The sequence below is a fragment of the Artemia franciscana genome, chromosome 11, assembly GCF_032884065.1.
Source record: "Artemia franciscana chromosome 11, ASM3288406v1, whole genome shotgun sequence".
Classification (NCBI taxonomy): domain Eukaryota; kingdom Metazoa; phylum Arthropoda; class Branchiopoda; order Anostraca; family Artemiidae; genus Artemia; species Artemia franciscana.
The window spans coordinates 14226645-14245274 of NC_088873.1; the positions used below are offsets into that span (position 1 = coordinate 14226645).

An 18630-nucleotide genomic window follows, 5' to 3' on the forward strand; every position below is an offset into this window, starting at 1 on the left:
GGAAAAGACTGTTATCAAGTCAATTTATGCAGGTCCCTGACACGCCTACCAATTTTCATCGTCCTAGAACGCCCAGAAACACCGAATTCGGCAAAGCACTGGACCCCCCCCCCCAAAGAGAGCGGACCCGGTCCGGTCATGTCAATCACGGATCTAGAACTTGTGCTTATTCTTCTCATCAAGTTTCATCCCTCTTCTTTACTCTAAGCGTTTTTCAAGATTTCCGGTTTCTAAGATTTCGGTTTTCCCCGTCCACCCCCCTATGTCCCCCGATCCAGTCCGAATTGAAACGAAGCATCTGATACATGAGATCTTTCTATATATCTAGTTTATTAAAATTCGATCACCCATTCGTAAGATAAACATACCTAAATTTTCACTATTTTCCATCCCTCCAGCCCCCCTCCCAGATGGTTGAATCGGGGAAACAACAGCTGTCAAAACAATTTATGCAGGTCCTTGACACGCCTACCAATTTTGATCGTCCTAGCACGATCAAAAGCACCGGACGCGCCAAAGCATTGGGAATCCCTCCCCCCAACTCCCTCAAAGAGAGCGGATCCGGTCCGGTTATGTCAATCACTTATCTAGGACTTGTGCTCATTCTTCCCACCAAGATTCATCCTGATCTCTCCACTCTAAGCGTTTAACAAGATTTCCGGTTTCACCCTCCAACTTCCCCCATTGTCACCAGATCCGGTCGAGATTCAAAATAAGAGCTCAGAGACACGAGATCCTTCCAAACATCAAATTTCACTAAGATCCGAACAACTGTTCGTAAGTTAAAAATACCTCATTTTTTCTAATTTTTCCGAATTAACCGTCTCTCAACCCCCCCCCCCCCCCAGATGATCGAACCGGGGAAGTAATTATTTCTAATTTAATGTGATCTGGTCCTTGATACGCCTGCCAACTTTCATTGTCCTGGCTTATCTGGAAGTGCCTGAACTAGCAAAACTGGGGCCGACAGACAGACAGACGGACAGAAATTGCGATCGCCATATGTCACTTGGTGTATACCTAATGCCATAAAAACGAAATAGTTACTTGTGATTGATAAAATTTGAAGCAGCCGATGGCACTATTCGGGACGCATGGCACGATTCGACGAAGGCCGTCTTCTCCATTATATTCGGTGAAGAACCGCTCCTGGAATTAGAAGACGTAGACAAACGGATTGTGACGCTTGGGCGTTATCTCGAGCATGGTCCTGCGCTATTTAGGTCGTCGCTTAAAGGTCTGATAAAAATGGATCCGAAGTTTTGATAAAAATGGGCGACAATTTTTACTCTGCCATTATTGTTAGTCTCTGGATACGGTATAGCTATGATTGAATTCAAGTTGTACCATAACGTTTAAACTTGAACGGTATTTGATTTTGTTGATGGAGTTAGTGTCTATTGTATTTTTTAAAAAAATGCGCCTTGAGACATTCTGCTTTTAATTGCATAATTAACATAACTCTAGGTTTTATTCTGCCGATACTGACTTCTTTTAACTCTCAATTTGATTTTTCTGTTCATGCAACTTTTATATTACTAAAAAAATGTTTGGATTACAAAATAATTGACTTGCTAAATTTAGAGTGTGAATACTGAGAATTTACATTAAAGATATAAGCTATCTACCTCCTTCCCCCACAAAAAATAACAAAGTTGACATTTATTTTATATCAGTCATATTTCCTCTAAAATGATGTTAATTGTAACCCCAACTACATAATCACCTGAAATTCAGAGCAAATAGTAACGGAGGCAAAGAAATAAAGAAAACACATGATCATTTATGAAAAGTTTGGATTCATTGGAAAAAGGCCCCCCCCCCAAAAAAAAAAAAAAAACAGTCAGGCTTGGAAAATATTTTGTTAATTTGTTTTTCATCCAGGCACAAAAAAATCGGTCTGGCCTTTTTTTACATTCATGCAGCTATTATTCTAGAAATTGATATTACGTTCTACCATACATGTCAATCAGATTCCAAACATTCCACCATTACAGCTTAAATACTATAGGACTGTCCCTGACAATTCAAGAATGTCCTAAGATTCACCTCCGAAAATCTAAAGGCTTGAAAAAAAAACTCAAGATATTAAATAGCAATTACGTAGATACCTATATTTAATATGATTTTCCTTGATTAAAGACCGGTTAACGTTTCTCCGTGTGGAAGGGTAATACTCGTAATAATTTGTATATTTTTTTCTTCATCGCAAGACAATATTTAGATTCCAGATCATTAAGCCAAGAACTGTTGATTTTGCCACTCATTTTTATTCGTCGGTAGAGTTTCCACTGGAAACCAACAGTTTTAACTTTCGATAGTTTTAACTAAAAAGTTTCCTAGAAAGAGCCACGGTGTATGCCACTTTTTTTCTATTTTACGGTTGTTGATTAATAGAATTTAATTTTCATATTCGTATTTCATATTAATAGGATTTAAATTTAATAGCCATGCAAAAGCCGTATATTTCCAACCTGTCCATCTCTAAACGTGCGCTGTCCAAACTGACGCTATTTCAGCTCATTTTGGAGAGGGCAAAAAAATTCCAAAGAGATCGTGGCAAATTCTGATACAGTACCTATGTTTAACCTTTTTTTTGGGGGGGGGGAGTCCAACTCTTGAGATACACTTATGAACCCAAGCAGATGAGGGAGGACAATTGCCCCTTGGGCTTCTACTAAACGGCATTTCTGGTGGGAAAACTATAAGCATCGGGCTTAAAATGTTAACTGCGTTGATCAGGAATCATTCCAAAATATTATGCAACGTCTAAGAACTTTCTCGTTTATCAATTACTCGCGAAGGAAACTACGGAGGCCAAGGAATTTGACCAAGATAAACGAGAGGATGGAGAATTAGAAGAAAAAAAGGCTTTAAATAGATTCTCTGTTTTTTCTTATTTCTTGGAGCTTAGTTTGGGCTTTCATTTGACATTCTAAAGAATGCCAAAATGTCAATGCCAAAATATTTTCAGTCGCCTGGGATGGAAATATCTGTATTAAATATCCTCAGGAGCTCTAAAAGGTGAGGCTTAAATTAGGAGCTCAAGTGCTACTCGGAGAATAAAAGTTCTATCCACTGGAAATGTTTTTGATTTATGGGTAGAAACATTTAAAATAAATTAAATTTTGTGAATTTAAAAAAAGTTTATTTTGGGACCGATATAATTTTATTTTTTAACTTTTGCTTTTGTTTGAAATTTTGCGTTGTATGACTTGCAGCAAATTAAACCTTAGTTTAGCTGTCTACCCAGAAGGATACTCACTATGTCGCCTCTTGCGTATAGGGGAGGACCACAGCGGTAGTTCAAAATCAAAACACATTTTCTGGAGCAAAAAAAAAAAAAAAAAACACACACAAAAATAACTGTCAGCAATTGCGGTTTATAATTTCTAAATTTCACAGAAGAGATATAAAATGTTTTGTTCTGAAGAAAACCAAATAAAAAGGAAACACCGAATGGTCTTGGAGACGTGACCAATCTGTACGAATATATATAAGAATCTATATAGGTCTATGGTTTATCTACTTAAAACCAGATTTTCGCAGGGAAAATGTTTTTATCTTGGACGGCCAATGAAGACATAACTATGCCATTTTGTTGAACTAGTAGGGGTAGGCTTAAGCAGCTTTTACCCTGCGTATGTAATTTAATATGCTAAGGGGTTGATTTTTTTACATTGATGTTACGATAAGCATAAGTTTTCACACTAGGCTAATGTAAATATTCGTAAAATCATCATATTCATCGTCTTAAATTATCACAATCATCGCAAGCTCACGATTAAAAATGTGGAAGGGAGATGGATATCTAATCTCTGATCAAGCGTGAAAGACTTTTTAGGAAAGTTAACTAATTTATTTTCAAAATTTATTGATTATTCACTTAGAAATTCCATTTTATTGCTACTATTCTGGCTTTTCCATAATGTAGCATCCAAGTAGACATAACGTCTAAGTAGATTTCGAGTCTATGCGGCACTACCTATGATATGGAATAAAGTTACTCCGTTACATTATATAACGTAACCTAGAGTCTTAAATTATGCTAGTGCGGACGGTTCTACGGCGTAGTGTGAAAACACCTTTAGAGGTAAAGAGAGCAAAGTTGGTGCAAAGTCGCTTACGCCTTCGATTGACAAGTGGACAATCTTTCTTGGTTGTTCCGCTGGTAGGATGGGAGGAACAAGGACGAGTTTTGAGGCAATCCACAAAAGGGTATGGTATATTAACGAATGTTGGGAGCTCGTAGCCTTTCTTTTTTTCATTATTACTCATTACCTGTTAATTAATTAAATTTTATGAAAGACCACATATCTTCATTAGATATTAAATATATTAGCCGTTTATCGTTTCGCGGTTGGAAAATTTCTACAAATATTATTCTGTCTGGTTTTGTATTTTTCTTTCATCTAGAAAATAAATTTTGCAGTTTTCTCATGTATAATTCAGCACACGGTAAATTTAATCAAAATCTACGTAATTCCGAAACATCTTAAATATTTACTGAGGGAACTTAAATTAACCAACTACTAAATATTTACATATTTTTACATGAAATAGGGAATGTTTGTCTATTGAAACGGAACGTTACCGGAAATAAGGTGTCATATGAGCGTTAGATGACAGAGAGTGTTCTTTTTCGTCAAATAGGTGAATGGTAGTTTGTCATCTTATTTTCAATGTTCTGGGGTGCACGAGGGGCTGCCTACTTTCCACCACCCGGAGCGTATCTCAGAGTGCCATTTGTGCCAAATAGTTTCATCGAGCTTGGTACACTTTCACCACGCTTGGGACATGCCACCTTGTGTACGTGATTTGTGAAAGTCGGCAACCCCTTGTGACGGAATATTTTACCTTTAAAGACTGACTTGTAATAGGCAGTTCAATGAAACTGCATGATTTTGCGCTTAGATAGATTTTAGGAAAAGAAATTGACAAAAAAATAAGTTTGTTCAAGGGGCTGCGCACTTGTGTAGACTTAATCACTTTTGAGTAGCCTACCATTGAATTTGGGTTGGATAAACAAGTAGATTTTTTTCCTTTTTTTTTTGTAATATCACTCTCTTTGTCGTTACTACTGTTTAATGCAGACATTACTTTCAGATTAATTTCTCAGCTTTTAGTGTTAGATTTAAAAAAAAATGATATTCCCGTTGCTGAATTCTACGCCAATCTAAGTTTTAAATTAGAACTTGGTTTAGTTTCTTCGAAACAGTCCTGACATAGCCTATAGTTTTCGAGCAATGGCATTAAATTATGGATTATATTCTACAAAGTTCATGCTCGTGTGCAAGCCCGTATCCATGGGGAGGGGTTTGACCCCCCCCCCCCCGCTAAAAAACGTTTGTCTGAGTCGTAAAAATGTAACAAAAATGAATACAAACAAATTTTTGTGTACCCCCCTTGAAAAAAAATCATGTCTTAAACATTCCCCGAAAAAAAAAATCCTGGATACGTCTCTGCTCATACTTATATCGTATACAATATTCTGAAAATCCTATTAAATCCTCTACACAAGTTGGATTCTAAAACCAACTTGAACATAACTTTTTTTTTCAATAGCTTTTATTTCGGATATACTCATCTGTGCACAAAAGAGCCAGAGTAAATACAAAAAATATTTGTTTACTAGGTTTAGAAAAAAAGTAACAATTTTCCACAGTTAACTCAAATAATGTTAGTAATTTATAAGTGCTAACACTGGCTAGTATCGGAAAAAAAATCTAAGCTACATGTTTATGATTTTATAAGGAAACTGAGGTCAGGTTCTAGCGCCAGTTCCTTCGATCGGTAAGTTACCCATACTCTTTGACTTGGTTATTAATGCTTATTGCTCGGGTAATTGTCGGTTATTGGAAACATCCAAAAAGTGAAGTTAGGTTAGTCCTAACGAAAATTAACAAAACATGATGATAAAATAATACCTAAGGAACAAAATTATGGAAACCTAACCCCCATTCTCACCCCTAGTGTGCAAAAATATAGCCCAAATTATGCAAGTCCAATGCGTTATGTATATACATTTTATAATGCATCACTTGTTTTTGTAGCTATGAAACCGGTTTTCTAAGATGTAACCTAAGCGTAATTCTTGAATATGTTTCCAATAACCGACAAGCACCATTGTTCGCATCAAATCGATTCTCTTGTATGTGTGGTTCACTTATTTATATTTACAAAATATTTAAATTAAAGAAATAAGAATGGAATTGCTCTTGTATGCTTCCGTGTTAAAAACGTGTGCTTTAATCTCGTTGTTATATTTCTGTTTCGTATCTTTGTAAGTCAATTACGTTATTCCTTGAGAATGCATTAGAAAGGGAAGCCAAATAGCAGTTGTAATTATCTCTTATTGCTATTCTAAATTTTGCGCCAATGAAGACTGCAAATCCTAAATGGTTCTTTCATGTGAACTTTAAATCCTGTAAAAAAACGAATTTCTTAATGTCTAACATTTTTGCGACTAAACTTCCTGTTTGTCTGTGGTTTGACCTAAAGATATTATAAATAGCCTATATAGCTTATGAATGACTCTTGTGAGAGCATATCTTGTCAGAAATTAACATCATATTTATTAGAATAAGATTTATTTTATTTTATTGGTAAATGTGCAGTTTTAGAAATAGAAGCTACAGTTTAGTTCAATGAGTTTTCAGTAAATACCGTCCAAATAACTTTCTTGTATGTGTCCTTATTTCTATGTAAAAAATAGTTGAAAGTATATAGCTCAACCTAATTTGGAATTGACATCGTGTTTATTATGTACAGTCAATTTTATTACTTCATCAGTAAACGGTGTTTGTTCGTTTAAATTCTAAAAATTTTAAATTCCTCTACTCAGGAGTAAATTTGATTCGCTCTATCAGTTGTAAGATTAAAAAAATTGAAAATAACTATTTCAAACCGTTAATGAGGGGTAAATAGAGAGTGGCCCTTATTAATAGTAATCGATACCTTAGAAAAAACAAGCTTAAAATTAATATAGGAGTCGCCAACCGTATGGGGCTACACGGAAAGCAGGTTGTCCTTGTCTGGGTTGGGAGGATGTCATAAATAAAGATTTAAAGGAAATGGGAACTTCATGGGAGAGTGTAAAGAGGGAGGCTTTAAATAGATTAGGTTTGAGGAGGAGCGTGCGTAGCTGTGTTGGCCTCAGGCGGCTTGGTGCTGTAGTGAGTTATTAGTAGTAGTAGTAGTAGTAATATGAAAAAAATCTGTAATTTGATCAGATCATTAATTTTATTATGTTACTCTAGCATGTATCAAGTGAGTCATCGTCATTTGTATAACTTAAGAAAAGGAGGAGAAAAATTGGTGGGGTTCTGATGAAAATCACATTATCAAAGCTATTCATCATATATAGAACCATTGAATTAATAATACAATCTCTATACAAAAGTAGGAAATTTGTATTTTTTTTTTCTGAGAAGCATTGTCATGGATGCGAATTAATAACGCACAAAAAATAAGATACATCTTTTGCGCTTATTGTGGCAGTATGATGTAGCTAGTGACAATTTCTCCGGGATGTACGCAAAAATTTATTGGGGGGGGGGTCCACTTCGAGAAAAGCCCAAATATATACCAATCGGTAAATAGTGACGAAGACCACACTGCCTTTCCATAATACAAATATAGAAGAGAGAATAATGAGGACTTTTTTTTCAAGACAGTGAACGAACAAAACCTATTTGGATATTTCGGCCCAATATCTAAGGGCCGTCTTCAGCAAAGAAAATAATAAACAACAACACAAATTAAATAAAAATTTCTTGGTTAAAAATTCATTTTTTATTTTTTTATTTTTTATTATTTTTTATTATAAAACAATTTATATAAAAGATTATTTTTATATAAATATAAATTTATATAAATATTTGAATATTTATTATATAATATATGTAGATATAAATTTATATAAAATTCAAATTTTATATAAATATTTATATAAAAAGCAAGAAATTTTTATTGTGTGTTACTGTTTATTATTTTCTTTGCTGAAGACGGCCCTTAGATATAATGCCGAAATATTCAAATAGGTTTTGTTCATTCACTGTCTTGGGAAAAAAAGTCCTCATTATTCTCTCTTCTTTATTTGTATGCCAATCGGTTATAAGAAATCATAGGATCAATAGTGCAAATACCGTGATTTCGAAATCTTTTTCGCTTATTATGGCAGCATGATATAGCTAGTGAGAATCTATCGAGGATGTACGCAAGAACTTGTTGGTGGGTCCACTTTAAGGAAAGCCCAAATATATGCCAATCGGTTACAGGAAATCATAGGATCATTTGTACAAATACCGTTATTTCGAAGGGAGGTACGATCCTAAAGTCCTCTCAACCCCTTGCGTTTGTGCCTGAAATTTCTTTCATGATTCTTATGTTTAGACCCTGGATGAGCTGACACAAGAAGCTGTGCCTAGAAAGATTCAGCTAAGAAGAGCCCTCTCCCTGGACGAGCCAATAGGTAGGTTGGCCAATAGAGCTAGATAACTTAAATAAATTATACAACTAGCCAAAAACAGCTGTTTCGTGGTTCTATAGCTTGCATAAATACAGCTTTGCCGGCTTTGTGTCGTTACCATCTGCCCACTTGGATTTTTTGGCCTTCGTAGTTGGTCATCGTTTTTCTCAGGCTGTGCTCGGATCTTAAGCCCTAGAAGATCTAACTCTAGATAACGACGCCACTCTATGAGAACAGATGAACTTAACCAACTATATTACTTGGCTATTACTAAAATATAATACTTTGTATAAAAATATACAGCCTCGATGTAAATATATTCGAATCAATATAGGCAGAATTACCAAGGTTAAGTACAATCCTTGTCACAATTTTAATGGAAACCTACGGGATATGCGCCGACACCGCAGTAGGCCAAGGGTTTTTTCACTATTTCTATAAAATTATTATTATTTTTTTAGTGCATTAGTATCTTCTATGAACGGCTACCTTTTTTTTAGAATTTCAGTTCAAAAGAAGGATTGCTTACTTAAAATCTAAACCAGTAACGTAAATTCCTCCTGATTTTTTTTTTTTTTTTTTTTTTTTTTTTTTGAAGTCTATTGACATACTTATATGTGTCAAAGCCACTTCGAAATAGATGAAATATAGGAAAGGCGTCCGAAAATGTGGTGATAGCACCCAGAATCCGGACATTCTAGGGGGTGGCATTTCGTTTCGTAATATGCCTACCGAAGGCATACGAAAAAAAAAATTCCAGAGTCTGAAGAGTCGGATAATAATCTAATAAACTAATAATATAAATAATAATCTAATAATCGAAGGTTCCAGTTCATTTTTGATAGTATTGAAAAGTTGCGGCTCTGTGAAAAAAAAATTCTTCCAACTTCTTAAAATAAAAAAAAAAAAAACAAGTTTTAGGGACGCATATTATTCTATTTAAGATACAGTCGAACTCAATGATTAAGAGTTTATTCTTGCTTGAAAAAATTTTTACCTAGTGAAAATGAAAAGAATTTTGTTTTCTCAATACTTCTAGGAAACAATAAAACTCCTTAATTTGGAAAATATTCCGTCATAGCTTTGCACACGCTTATTTCAAGTATGTTAACTAATTTTGAAAATTAATAAGCAGATTTCTCAAAAAAAAAAAAAAATTACGTAAAAACTGAAGGCCATAAAAAGTTCTGGTTGCCTTTAACGTCTAGTGTTAAAAGTTGTTGCAGAGAGAAGTGAAATTTGCATTTCTTAGTCTTACATGGACTTAACATGTTTGATACCATATAACTATGCATAAACCCAATTTAATCTAATTGTGAGTATTCTGTATTAAACTCTTCTTTTGTAGTTAACCATTTCTCTTCAATTATAATTGTTTTTCATATGAAATGGAGATGATTTATATATTATTAAATTGAACGCTAAATTGCTTATTATTATTGTTCTATATAGAAGGGTTTGAACGACATCTTATTAAATATTGACTACAAACCTAATAGTTCATTTCACGTTTAATTATGATAGCCGTTAGTGTTGCAGTCAACCATTAGAATATTTTTTTTTTAAACAGAGAATGGGAGTTGTAATTTTTGTTTCTTTTTTTCTAATAATACCTAATTACTATATACTAGCTAGAATATTTAGAACTCCGAAAGAACTGGGAATTTAAACCTAGATATGGATTTCTTTTTCACGTTTTTCGTAGGTATATTAAATTTTAGTAATTAATTTTCTTGTTTATATGCAGTTTATTACTGTAAAAGAGGGATTAAGGATTTTTGGGTTATTGGCCGAAAAGGATATTTAGAATTTTTTTGTATTTTTGAGGTTTTGAGTCTTAAAATAGTTTTTTTTTAATTAAAAAGATTAAAAATACGAATAAAGATACACTAAATTTAAGTTCAGTTCAGTTCTGTCGGAAAACAACTATTTTGTGTCCATAAAAGTAACTCTTTCGTGATTATAAACATCACGGTTGTCATATCTACAACTATTTCTTTTGTCAGTCTATGGATTTGAATGTTTAATCTTTTGATTTTGCAGATGAGATTGAGCTTATGGAACGGGCCCGAATTTTAGCCAACAAGAACAAAATTTGGAGAACTTACATGGGAATGGGATATTATAATTGCTATACACCACATCCAATTGCAAGAAACATATTTGAAAACCCAGGATGGTGAGCTTGTTTAGATCTTGTCTATTTTTCTTCTAAAAGTCAATCATAAATCATAATCTATGATAAATGTATCAGGAATCGTAAATATGCATCCTTTTTTGTAGATATATTATGAGCCAGGTTTTCTCTAATATTTTGCATGGTGGGTGGGGGGTACACGTAGAATGTTTTCAGGGCGATGAAATGAAAGAAAGATACTATTTTGATGATTTGAACAAGAATGCACATACGTTTAGAGGCATTTATGACTTTGGTAGGGGACCCGCATCCCATGTGTACACTCTTTGTGGGAGAGGAAAATCTACTTCAATTTTCAGTAAAGGAGAAACATGGTAAAATAAAGCTGCCAAGAAAGTGTAACTTATTTTAGAAATAACATTTGTCTGTATAAAGGGGTAGGGGCAAACCTTGTCTTTCTCTATGTGTGTTTTCGGTTGTAAAATTCTGCTTATACTGTAATGCATATTGCCTGTAATAGTTGCCATCCTTTATGGTAGGGAAATGAGAAAAATAAACACCAGAAAACCGTGGTGTTTTTTTTTTTTTTACTAGCCAGGACACCTGTAAGATCTACAGCGAAAGGTCCAAAGAATGACACGTTTTTAACAATTCCCAGTGGTGTCAATTGACCCCCATTCTCCTGCTCCCTTCAGATTTTGAAAAAACCCCTTGGTTTTTTCACTGAGGAGGTCTTTGAGGCATTTTCACCTGTCCATTTTCATTGGACAAAACACCAATGTCGTTTATTCCTCCAGATTTTGAAAACCACATCGTTGCCCCTCCTACATTTCTATGATTTTACGCCATTGGCTGCTCCTGAAGAGTAACATGCAAGTAGTTTGACTCAGTATTTAATGACTTTACAATAAAAATCACATATTTTACATACGACCCATACAGAATTTAACTCGCTGAGGCATTCATCTCTTTCTTTACTGGTCTAGCCTTGTTTTTCGCCGCAACCAGACAGAGCTAGATAAGCACTTGAGAGACGAACAACATGGCTTTGGCCCATATCGCTCCTGCTCAGACCTTATATATGTCCTGCGCATGTTGATTGAGGAATGCAACGAATGGAGGCAAAATATGTGCCTTGACTTTGTAGATTTCGGAAAAACCTTTGACTAAATACACCAAGAGTCCTATGGAAAATCCTCCAACACTACGATATTCCAGATAAACTGGTATCCCTGATTATTGCGCTGTAAGAAAGCAAGGAGTGCTACGTTTGGACCCATGAAGGAAGTACAAGGTATTTCAGTATCATGTCTAGTGTCAAACAGAGATGTGTCCTATCCCCCCTGATTTGGGATCCGAGTATGCGATAATAAACGACTAGCAGATCTTGATTTCGCCGACGACATCACCATGATTGAGGCAAACGAGGAAAGGCTCCAGGAGCTTCTCAATGTCATAGGAGAGAAAGCAAGTCTTTTGGGACCGAAGCTAAGTTCGGACAAGACAAAAAGTGACATGATAACAAGCGACTCACCACTTGGCATAAAGTACGAGGAAAATTCAGTAGAGCAGACAGTGGAATTCAGATACCTCGGAAGTAAAGTCGAACAAACTGAATCCAGCGAAAAGGAAGTACAGTCTAGGATTGGACAAGCCAGTGGAGCTTTTGATCGACTAAAGTCAGTTTGGCGATCGAAAAAGTACTCCCTGAAACTGAAATTGAAGCTGTTCAACAGTAATGTCCTCCCTATAGTTGTGAATGCTGGAAATTGAACCAGCAGCATGAAAAGAGAATTCTCGCTTTTGAGAACAACTTTCTTTGGAGGATACTGAACAATAACTGGCGGGACCACATAACTAACAAGACAGCCCGCTCTATCACGCATCACCCCTGGTAACAAATGTCATACGCCATCGAAGATGGCGCTACTTGGGGCACGTTATCCGTGCGGCGGAAGATAGACTCCCCAGAACAGTACTTGAGTGGCAACCAGAGGGAACCCGAATAAGAGTAAAGCCAAAAAATACACTTCGTCGTACATAACAGTGGGACCTGAAGTTTATCAATTCGGAGGTCCAACCCCAATGGGAGGACGTCTGGGCGGCAACACATATGAGGGATGATCGGCGGCTCTTTCTTGGTTCCATGGGTGCCTATGGCGGCACAGGAGGAAGTAAGGCTCCTGCTTTAAATACTAATCTAAGTATATATGAAACTGATAAAGCTCTAAATTGCAGTAAGTAAACTTATGATGTCTAATAACAGAATCAACAAGGACTCGCATCGTAGCTTCTCCGGAAACTATGGGCTTCTGTCAATGGCCTATTTGCTGATCTTGACGTTTCCTATATCAGTTTTTTTCCTTTTGAAAATAAAACTCGTTTTTATACTGATAAAATTTATGTGTGTTTGGGGGGGGGGGAGATACATTGGAATAAAATAACAAAGTAATATTGCAAAATAGTTACAAGTGGATGAGTCTGATTTCCAAATTTTGAATTTGATGCGCGAAAACTTTTAAGTTATACTTTCTACTCCATAGTCAGAGGGTTTAATCTTGAAATGAGCGCAGACTAAAAATTAAACGTTGAATTATGAGCTGCTAAAGTAAAATTCCTACATTCAGGTTTTCGTTATCAAATTTTATTTTTCAAGATCATTAATTACATCTGTGGACTTAACTTAGATCGCTGCTGATTTTTGCGTAATATTGATTCAGATAATATTTGAGATGAGAAATAGACTTCGTTCACTTTATTGCTTAACTTCCTAATTTTGTGTGATTGTCATTATAGTTTATTGTCAGTTTTCAAATAGACAAATGGATTGTCAAAATCACAAACAATTGCATTCTAGAAATAAAGACCTCCCAAAGGTTCTCTACCTGGGCATTTCGTTGCCCCTCTCCGATCGGTTTTCTTGCTTCTGTTCGCAGGCTCAGCCTTCAGTCTTCGCAATTGTTGCCTCGCATGCTTATTATAATGATTTTACATTTCTGATTTTTGCCCACGTTTTTTTTTTAGATTATACTTTTTACATGGCTATTCCGGACCCCCTTCCCCCAGAATCTTACAAATTTTTTGTTTCGCATTGGTATCTGCTTGACAGAGGGTACCTTTATTAAAAGTTTAGCTCGATCAGGGGCAAAACATACCAACCTTAAAAGCTCCTCCCACAGGACACAATAAATTTCCAGGGACGTTAATTCCCAAAATTGTAGGGAGAGGAGAACAACATTTTTTTTAAATGGAGATACAAAGCCCCTCTCCCCAATCAGTGCCCGTGTAGCTCTCCACTAGGCACCGTTTACCAATTGTGTTCTTCTGGATACTAAACACTCATCCGTATTTACCTTAAATTAGTATATTTTTTTTTGTTTAAAGGTATACGCCGTACACTCCCTATCAGGCAGAAATATCTCAAGGCCGTTTGGAATCGCTTTTGAACTATCAGACCATGGTAGCCGATTTGACAGGATTAGATGTCGCCAATGCATCACTCCTTGATGAAGGAACTGCAGCAGCCGAAGCAATGAGCCTTTGCTACAGGTAGATATTTTCAAGCTCGGCGGTTCTCCCCTTCCCTGTCAGGGGGGAGGGGCTTAACTAAGTTCGTGTGTAATTTTTGTTTATGTAAAAACTCTAAATTTTCATAGCATTAATTTATTGTCGTGCCCACAACCGATGATGTATCTCCTAACTTTTTCAAAAGGATAGAGTAAACGATGTTAATCTAATGGATGTTTATGTATCGGTTGCGTTTGGAGAAGTTTACTTATTTCTTATGGGATACGGGGAGTCATACACGTTTGAGAAATTGGACAAACTGCATTGGTCTCCTCTAGAAAGGGGGGGGGGCAGCTATTTTCCAGATCCTACCTCTCCCTCAGCTCTTCTTACGAGGCCGAAAAGATTGCGACTGCCTGTATATATTTTCTTCTGGTACATGGTATAGGTAAGTGAACCATCGCAAATGTAAAACGTTACATAGAAAATATATGTAAAGATAATTGACAACAGAGACATAACTCACAAAAAAAGCTGGATTACTTTTGTTTAAATTATCGTGAACGTTTTTTATTGTTTTTATATAAGTTAAATTTTGAGATGATCGCGAAGCAATACATCGTAGGTCTCCACCATAAACTCGAATTTATACACTTTGGGTGTTTTGTCCTACTGACGGAAGGTAAAACAGAATAAGGACAAAGGTAGTACAGACAACATCGATGATGAATATATCTTATATCATGGTTCAGTCAGCTAAGATTTAGCCAGTGCGGGGTTGAGTTTGAAGCAGCGCTTTTGAATTCCATTCAATGAGTTCTATTATGCAACTAATGGTGCATGGTATGTAAAAGGTTGGCAACCCTTCATCTGGTGGATTTTAATCTACTGATCGTTTTTGCAGAGGCTCCCTACTTTATAGAAGGTTGGAGACCGACAATGATCTGTATACGTTTTAGTGTTTCTAGATTATTGACTAGCAGAGTCGTATCCAGGATTTTTTTCGAGGGGAGGGGAGTGGGGTTACAAAAACTTTTAAAACTGCATCAAATTTTTTCATCCATTTTTACTAAATTTCTAAGTGTCGGACAAAGATTTAGGGGGCGGGGGAGACCCCTAACACCGTGCCTCTTGGATACGGCATTGACAACTACAGGACATAATTTTATGATATTAGAATGAAGCTATGTTATTTGGCTACACTGTAATTTGCAATTGTATTGTAGAACAAAAAAGTGTCCCATTAAAGCCTCGAAAACCTCATTATCGCTTACTCTTAGTAGCATATCTCTTGTAACATTATGAAAATAAGAGGTACGCCCTTAGAGGTGGGATATGTAAAAATAAAAACTAAAAATGAAAAAAGCGTTGGAAAGTGACTGCTCTAACTCAACGATAAGATACGATTTACTTACGAAAAATGGCCATCAAAAGCCCAAATGGGCCGAATTCACATTTCAGGACCATTAAAAACAAACGAATATAACAGGACTGGTCGGAAAAAAAAAAATCTAGATGTCAAAGGTTGTAAAAATTGTCAAAAACTATTAAAACTCGCAGAATTAAAAGGGAAACCAAATAGAAATAGAAGGACAATTTAGTCTTGTAACTAGAAATGTACAAAATACAATTTAGTCACGAAAAACAACTATAAAATGGAAGCTCAAAATTTGAAAAATAAACATTAAACAATTGTAAAGTAAAAAGTTGGGAGGGGTTTCACTTACATAGTATTTCAACTATGTACCGCTCTAAAGTTTTTTCATATCTGTTTGCTTCTCAATTTTTTTCTGCTGCTCGAATGAAAGTTTCAGAGTAGAATTACAGCCTTAATTAATCTCTAGGAATATATTTTTCAATTCCTGCCATTCCCTTACCTCTGCTTATAAGGCTACAAAATTTCTGTGAAAATAAGTCACAACTTTGAAAGAAAGGAAGAAAAAAACTGGCGTAGAATCTGGCTCAATTTTTAGGAACCACATTTCTAGGAGTACAGTCCTAAAGAAGCAGAATAGAAGGTGGCCAAATGGAAACATTTATTCTAATTTACCGTCTATCTTCACATAGTCTTAAAGGCCTTAGAGGTAAGGAAAAGGCGATGGTAAAAACTTGATAATACCTTCACAGGCTCTAATTTGGGCTGCATATCTGTTTCTGAAAGTTCCATTTACTTAGTGCAACAATCTCTCGAGTTTGCAAAAAGCTATTATTCTGCTCTTTTACGTTTTCAATCTTTCTTCTTTTGTATTTATAAGATCTTCCTGCCCAAGACCAAAGGGCATATACACATTATTGTAATTTAATTGGGGATTAATTGGAGAATATATTCTTTAAGCTTTACATCCTTTTATTCGAGGATTCAATATGAAAAAGAAAGATTTTATGCATTTGTTCTGTCTGGATTTGTAAAAAAAAAAGTTATACACAAATTGTTGTGTTACTTTATGTTTACCTATTTCTGCAATACTATTTTGAGAAATCTTAAAGGCGAGTGTTTGAATATTTTGTTTGTTTTTAGGTTGTCTAATTTTGGTTTTGGGTTTAATTCCTGGAGGCCAAACAGCCTAAGAAAAAACTTGATAATTTTGATACAAAACCAAAAAAAAAAAACAATGCTAAAAAATCGTGGTTTTCAGGCACCGATAGACTTGAGGTAAGTCGAGGGGGGAATGTTGGATCCAGGGGGAACTTTAAGAAATATTCGTTAAAATACTAGAGTACCAACCCCCTATTTCAGTGTGAATGTTCGGCATACTACGGATCTATTTTGTATAATGTTTCCTAATATTGTATTTTATTGACAGGCAAACAAAAAGAAAGAAATTTTTCATGTCTGATAAGCTTCACCCTCAGACACTCGCTCTCGTGGAGACAAGAGCTTCTGCGCTGGGAATAGAAACAGTTATTACTAGTGAACTCGGAAATGTTGATTTTTCACTTAAAGACATTGCGGGAGTTCTTTACCAGTATCCTGACACAGATGGAAATATCTGCTCTTTCACTGACTTATCTCGAAGGGCTCGAGAAGCAGGAGTAAGTAAAATTCTAAATATATTAGAAGCCATTTATTTTTGCTATTTATTATTCATTCTATACCCTATGTCACGCTAATCTTTGCCTTTTCTGTACCTAAGCCACTCTGACCCTAAACTTCAGAGGCAATGGCCTTTGACCCTCGCTAAACCAAATATTAATCGAAGTTTAAAAATATATTCTCTAAGCCTTATTCGAGGATTCAATATAAAAAAGAAAGTTTTTATGAATATGTTTTGTTTTGATTTTTGTGAAAAAAATGATATATTCTGTGATTTTTGAGCCTTTGAAATTCTTCTAACATGCGATACATTCCGTGTAAATTAATGTAAAACTTATACTTGGGCAATCGGGACTAATATATTGGGAGGGATGTGGGGATATGTCACTAAAGTAATAACATTAGCTCTAGTAAAATGTATATCAGAAGGCTCAAAAAGACAGTACTGTATTAAAGAGACTGTATAAAGAGTTCAAATTTCAATATTCGGCTTAACATTTTCTAATCAGGCTCATTCTTTTTTTTTGCGACTGCCATGAAACAATGACTTTGTATGTAGTATTACATGCAAAGTGTTAAAATATTTCCTGCATGTTATTATCAAATTTTTAACTTTGGCGAGGGACAATCCTGTACTGACTTCTGGGGAGCTTATGACAAAGCAAATTTCCAACCAACATCTGAATTTAAGATGCCAGGTGAGGCAGAAAAACGCCTGGTCCTGCTATTGAGGAAGAATAAGACAAGTCTGAACCCTTTCGTAAATGAAACAAGCATGGCGCATACATATGTGTAAGAGGGGAGCTTTACACCCTTTCTACATTTAGAATTCTTTCCCTAGACTTTTATTTATTGTTGGAATTGATTTATGTTATTACATTTTATTTATTTATTGCTGTTGGTTCATGTTATTGTGATTGACTCAAGTTATTGCGATTCATTTCTGTAATAGAAGTGTTTTCTTTAGTTTCTTTTTTTTCTTCTTTTAGCGTTTACTCCCCTTTTTCGTGTTGTAGAGTGGGTCTCGATGGAATTTTGTTATTATTAATTTAATTTATGATGCACCATTGTTTTAGTTTTCTCAAATTTACCCCCCCCCTCTCTCCCTTCAACAAAATAAAGTATTTTGTACATGCCTGGCATCATATTCTATATAGTCTCCCTGAAATGAATATAATCTCAGGAAATAAGTTACTATTTATCTGGTAAACAAAAGGGCCCATTTTTTGGTCATCGATCTATTAATTCTCTAATCAAGCATTTTACTTATTTCTAAGATAAGATTTATTATTCCAACGAAGAAAAGACGTACAGAAAATATGTAAGATACTAATAGTCAGAAAAAGACAAAACAATCAACATCATATACCTGTTATGTTGTTGTTATCAATGGGTGACTTTAATATTGATTTATATAATTCCAATAACTCCAATGGTAACTTCCACGGAATCTCTTCTGATGGGGCTGACATGTTATCAGTT

The 18630-nt window shown here is 35.3% G+C and overlaps 1 protein-coding gene across 1 annotated transcript in view; it reads left to right on the top strand.

Moving 5' to 3' along the window:
• Positions 1–18630, top strand: part of LOC136032855 (glycine dehydrogenase (decarboxylating), mitochondrial-like) — a 109433-nt gene that overhangs the window by 41902 nt on the left and 48901 nt on the right. Inside the window, exons 4-7 of the mRNA XM_065713266.1 lie at positions 8395–8473; positions 10514–10649; positions 13992–14156; positions 16919–17147. Coding sequence (XP_065569338.1) covers positions 8395–8473; positions 10514–10649; positions 13992–14156; positions 16919–17147 — 609 coding nt within the window. The remainder of the gene's footprint in view (positions 1–8394; positions 8474–10513; positions 10650–13991; positions 14157–16918; positions 17148–18630) is intronic.